The following is a 6,000-nucleotide window of genomic DNA, read 5'->3' on the forward strand; positions in this document are numbered from 1 at the left end:
CCACAACATTTTTAACTGTGAGCTCATGGAGGTTGGGAACTATTAACGCAGGCCAGGCGAGCCCCAAAGTGGGGCCGAGCCAAAGAGGGTTCTTGGCTTTGCCCAGGAAAGAATTCAAGAGTGAGCCGGTGGCAGGAAAGAAAACAGCTTTACTGAAGAGGCAGGCAGTGTTACAGCTCCGTGACTGCTCCTGCAGAACTGGGCTCCCCAAAAGGCAGAAAGTAGCAGCTCAGGGCAGTTTTGCAATCATACTTATATCTTTTCTTTTCTTTTTTTTTTTTTTTGAGACACAGCCTCGCCTAGGCTATTGCCCAGGCTGGAGTGCAGTGGCCATGGTCACAGCTCACTGCAACCTCCACCTCCTGGGTTCAAGTGATTCTTCTGCCTCAGCCTCCGGAGCACCTGGGACTACAGGCACGCACCACCACACCTGGCTAATTTTTGTATTTTTAGTAGAGACAGGGTTTCACTATGTTGGCCACACTGGTCTCGAACTCATGACTACAGGTGATCCACCCACCTTGGCCTCCCAAAGTGCTGGGGTTATAGGCGTGAGCCGCTGCGCCTGGCCTTACCTCATACCTACTTTTAATTTCATGTAGAGTAAGGGGCGGCTTAGGCAGAAATTTCTAGGAAAACGGTGGTAGCTTCTGGGTTGTCAGGTCATGGCCATGGGACGAGGCAGTAACTCCAGGTGTGGCCGTGGTGACAGTAAACTAACATGGCACACTGGTGGGCATGCCTTGCAGAACGCTGCTTCTGCCCCATCCCTGTATTAGCTAGTCTTCAATTCGGTCTGGCATCTGGGCCCCGCTTCTGGAGTCAAGTCCCACCTCCTACCTCACGATCACAGATCCTCCTCCACATCCACAGGGCCAGGTGCACAGTCGGTGCCGGGGCACAGCACAGATTTCAGAGTGAGGGCATGTGCAGAAATCATGAAACGACCCTTCTGCAAAGCCTGTTCAGATAAATTCCAATGACAGGAGCTTCCTTCTGTGCTCCCAGGCTAGTTCTAGAAACCCCTTCTCATTCTACGGACGCCCACTCCTGCAGGGCCGCTACTGGGTGCTTTTCAACCCTGGGATCAGAAAAGGGGGTAAGAGGGAAAGGATAATACCCAATATTGGGGTTTTTTGTTGTTGTTGTTTTTTAAGACAGAGTCTTGCTCTGTTGCCCAGGCCGAAGTGCAGTGGCACAGCCTCGGCTCACTACAACCTCCTCCTCCCGGGTTCAAACAATTCTCCTGCCTCAGCCTCCCATAATACCCAATATTGTATAGAGGAAACATTTGCCACCATCCTAAAGGCAGAGGCGAAAATCGATCTCACATGTAGATAAGCTTAACCATGTGGGTGAAAGGTCTTCTGCAAACCGTGCTATCATCTCCATTTAGCTTTTTTAAGGACAGTTTCCAAAAGGGCCAGGAAGTCGTGCAGACATGCTCTATTCCTGGAGTCCTATCCACAGAGGTTCGCAAAATGAGCTCAAGAAAACAAAATCATGGTCTCAGGGAAACAGCTACAGGGACGAATATCACATCTTAAAAATCAGCAGCTTGGCTAAGCCTTCTTCCTTCCCTACTCCCTACAGTACTGAAACTTTTATAAATGTACAACATACACAAATGTCAAGAAAAGTTAATTTACCAAATTTACACTATTTGAGGTTTAAAAACACACACACACTCTCTAGCATTTTTTTTCTTTTTTTCATTGCCTCAGTGTCTGAGTCTCCTGATCTATAAACTTAAAATAAAACTACTCATAAATTCACAAAATAGGTATTCAATGACTTGGCAATTTCCAAATAATTACACCCTTTTCATTTTTGAAATTCAAGTAATACAGCATACAAAGTACAGCTCACAAAACTGTTCTCATTGTCCTGTGGGCCAACATATTTAATTTAACGTACTGCCGCCCAGCTCCACCGTCCCACAGTCCCCAGGACAGAGCTCACAACACCTGGGCCCTAAAAATGCCAAGGGGTCAAGCAGGGGTGACACCCACAGCCCCATCCACTGACACCTTCAGTCTCAAGAGCAAGTGCCACCACTCTGAACAGAAAGAACTTGTCACGGCAGCATCTTTCAAGTGAACAGCAAAGTGTAGTTTCTGACCTCGTCAACATAGCCCTTAAAGCGCTCTAGGTTACGGGAATTCTTGGTGAAAACAGTTTTCGTCCACATCCATAAAATCTTCATCAGCAAAGTCAGCAAAACAAAGAAAAATCAGAAGAAAGATGATGTTCCCCTGCCAGATAACAAATACATAAAAGATACAGGAGCTCAGATCACAAGCCAGAGAAAGAGAATGCCAATCGGGCATACAGGATGATCTCACACCAACGACCTATGCAGGCCCTACCTCAACCACTGGCCGTCTCTGACTGACATTATCACTTCTGCCGTCTCTGATTGAAAGTATTACTTCTGCCGTCTCTGATTGAAAGTATTACTTCTGCCATCTCTGACTGGAACTATTCATTACTTCTCCTTCCGAGGATTCCCTTTCCTGAGGCTGTTAACTGTGTAAGTATGCAGTGTAGGGAGGCCACAAAATACAATACAGCTTAACAAAAGCAGGCTTTAAAAAAAATCAGCGTTATTTTCTCTACATACTTCCAAAACAGATGTCCCCCTCAATCCTGAAGATTTTGCTAAAACATAAGGGCTGTTTAAAAAGGAGGAAGGAGGGGAAGAAATGTAGCAGATTACTTAAAATCCTTCTTTTTCGTCCTACTTATTTTAACATCATTTTCCAGATCTCAAAGACTTTTATCCTGTATTAGAAAAAAGCAGCAGCCCAGTAAAAACATCAAGAATGGCAATAAGGAGCTTGAAACCAAGGACCAGGCACCAGATCCAAACCTGAGAGGATGAGGGAGGAGAATACCAGCTCTTCTGTGGGTGCGTTTCTCCCTTCCACATCACCTGGTGGCTGCAGAAGCTCAATATTCTAAAACGCCTGGTTCTTCACTTAAGGCAAATACTGTGATAATAAAATATCCTTAAATAAATGACGGCTGAAAGCTGAAAATGCAAACTTTTTTAAAAAGACCTAGATAAAAGGCAGTGTGCACTCAGAGGTAAGTAACTCCGTCCAATTCTCCAGAGTCCTGCAGGACTGCGCCGACTTCCTATCCCTATTTTGAGGACAAGCAAAGTGAGGCCCGGAGAGGAGAAAGGTTTTATTCTCCACATTTTCACAAAAAGGGCACAGAGAAACATTTGGATGGGACTTTGGGGTGACCAAATGAAATGCAAAGGCAATTTCCTTAAGTGCTAAAAAGTGCGGAATGCTGAACGGCTCCATACCCTTACGTTCACCGGACGTACCCCCGTATTTCAGCCAACCAGTGGTTATGCACGTTCAAAGTTCTCCTTCCTTCTACAGGTCGCATCTACGTCATGTCTGCACAGCGTCCCTTTCTGCAGTGCGAAGAGATCTGTGATATCTGACCCGCTGGAGGACAAGTCGCACTGACCCTGAGATCCCCCCATGGGAAGGCATTCTGAGATACCTGAGCTGCCTCTACACACTGAGGTTGAAAGTTTGTGTGTGTGTGTGTGTGTGTGTGTTTTAACACAACCAGGATCAGGGAGAGGGGATACCGAGGTAAAGAAGGGCACATACCTTTCAACTGGTCAGCAACCACGCTGTGGCCCAGCCGTTCGATAACTTTCCCGTCTTCCACTTCGTACCGGTCATCTAAGTATTTTGCAGTGGCCTCAGAAATGTGAACTTTGCCGGCCACTCCCAGCTGCTCCATGAGATTGGCCAGGTTCACATCGTTGGACCACACATCAAATTTAAACCTCCTCATGCCCAGGATGCCGCACAGGACGGTACCCGTGTGCACCCCGACTCGCATGTTCACCATCTCCTTCTTCTCCTGGCAGAACTGCTCGATGGCCTTGATCATGCCCAGGCCCATCTCGATGCAGCAGTAGGCATGGTCGGCCCGGGGCTCGGGACAGCCCGCCACGCAATAGTAACAGTCTCCCAGAGTGCTGATTTTCTCACACTTGGTTTCCTCACACAGGCGGTCAAAGCGACCGAAGAGATCGTTCAGGAGACCCACCAGGGCGTGGGCGGACTTGTTGGCACTCATCTTGGTGAAGCCCACGATATCTGCAAATAAAATACTGACTTCTTCGATCTGCTGCATCTTGAAAGGGCGGAAGGCTATAGGCGCTTTTTGGATGGAAGACTTTTTCTTCCTGTTCTTGGGGCTCGAGGTGGCATGCCTCTTGACAGAATTCTCACTCTCCTCATCCCCCTGCTTCATTAAGTCATCGGCTATGATTCTTGGCATCACGGAATGAATCATCCTCTCTTTGAGGGCTTTTTCCACTTCCAGGTCCTTCCCGTGCATAATGGATTGCCCCACCTTGAGGAAGGTGCTCCTGGACCGCACCTGGGACATGACGAACAGGTGGACCCCGATGGCGTGGATGCAGCCGTGGAGCAGCGCCCTGCTCAGCAGCTCCCAGTGCAGGGCCCCGGCTCCAGGCGAGGGGAAGCAGGCTTCATCCCGGAAATGGTAGCCAAAGGTCTCGAAAAGGACAGAGTAGGCCACCCCCAGACACAAGCTCAGGTACAAAGGTAAGTGCATGACGGTATAGAGCAAAAAGAGCACTTCGATGCACATGGAGAAGCTCCCCACTTGAGATAAGCAAGTATCTGTGGGCTGGGCTGTGGCCGTCAGGTTGGAGCTGTCGCCGCGTCCTGAGACAGGCGTCAAGACCTGGAACTGCGCAGCCAGGGTCAGGGCGAACACCAGCAGGGTGAGAGCCAGCGAGGTCCACGCGTAATGCCGGGCGTACAGCTTGGTGAAGGTAAACAGAAAGAAGCCCACACACACCACGAGGAAGCACAGCGCGGGGGCGACCATCACGATCAGTCTGGATCTCATGTGGACCGCAAAATAGATGCTCCACAGAAGGCAGGCGAAGCCGATGTAGAAGAGCGCATACCGGAACCGGCGCTGGGTCTGCGGGAAGCAGCGCTCCAGGCAGGCCTCCTCCAGGTTCACCGAGTCGAACTTGGGGTCCCACCAGCGGCTGGAGGCCCTCTCGAACAGCTGGGGCAGCTTCTTCTGCCTGCGCAGCCGGCCTCCGCCGCCCACTCGCCGGGGGACGCCCCCGGAATCCCCGGAGCTGCTGCAGCTGGAGGAGATGCTGTATTTGCAGTGCTTGGGGTGGCTGTTGGAGGACAGCTGCTTGGGGTTGATCTTGACGCGCACGCTGTTGCTGTCCCCGCTGGAGTCGCAACTCACCTCGGTGCTGTGGTGATGCAGCAGCTGCTGGTGGGGCGGGGAAGCCATGTTGTCGAGTCCCGGGGCCTGCCCGGGCCGGGGTCACCAGTACCTGCCAGCAAAACGGGGAGAGTTAGCTGCGCTCCCACCTAGGCATGCACACCTGGAGGCCGGGAACCTGCTCCCGTCCTAGGTGGCGGCTCCAGCACGCGACTTGGACAGGCACCATCTGCTCCCCGAAACTGTGGATCCCGGCTCAGCCGTACCCCCACCGCCCCCACCTTCGAGGCGGACGAGAACCGCTCGGGACGGACCTAGAGCGCCCGGGGGTCCCAGCCGCGTGGCCGCCGTGGGTCCAGGACCGCTGTGCTCGCTCGCTTTCCGCGCCGCTCGCCCCGAGGGTGGCCTCCGCGCCGCGCGGCTTCTCCTCCTTGCGCGCTCGTCTCCTCCAGCTGCGGCTCCGGAGGGAAGTTCAGACCTTGAGCGCTCCCAGCCCCGCGAGCCGCCTGCGCACAAACAACTCCGCCGGCGGCGCGGAGCCCTCCATCCTGCAGGAGCCGCGCTCCGATGCGTCAAAGGCGGCGCGCGGCCGGCCCCGGCCCCAACCCGGAGCCGCGAGCTTCGGCGGGCGCCCCCGGCCCGCGCTCCCCGGCCGCCTCCCGCACTCCGGGCCGGCCCTGCCCGCGGCAGCGGGCGCCGGGGGTGGGGGCGCCCCGGGCTGCGAGTGCGCGGAGCCCG

General features: G+C 52.9%; 1 protein-coding gene across 2 annotated transcripts in view; it reads right to left on the minus strand.

Annotated features, from left to right (window-relative positions):
• The window catches only part of ADCY9 (adenylate cyclase 9), a 170,187-nt gene extending 164,187 nt beyond the window's left edge, over positions 1-6,000 (minus strand). The window contains exons 1-2 of one of the 2 annotated variants that reach the window (XM_023225708.2): positions 5,577-6,000; positions 3,639-5,374 (exon numbers count right to left, since the gene is read on the minus strand). In XM_023225708.2, the coding sequence (XP_023081476.1) occupies positions 3,639-5,331 (1,693 nt within the window). In that variant the 5' untranslated portion in view covers positions 5,332-5,374; positions 5,577-6,000. The remainder of the gene's footprint in view (positions 1-3,638; positions 5,375-5,576) is intronic. The other variant, XM_023225707.2, reaches the window with a different exon arrangement.

The sequence above is a fragment of the Piliocolobus tephrosceles genome, chromosome 17 (assembly GCF_002776525.5).
Source record: "Piliocolobus tephrosceles isolate RC106 chromosome 17, ASM277652v3, whole genome shotgun sequence".
NCBI lineage: Eukaryota > Metazoa > Chordata > Mammalia > Primates > Cercopithecidae > Piliocolobus > Piliocolobus tephrosceles.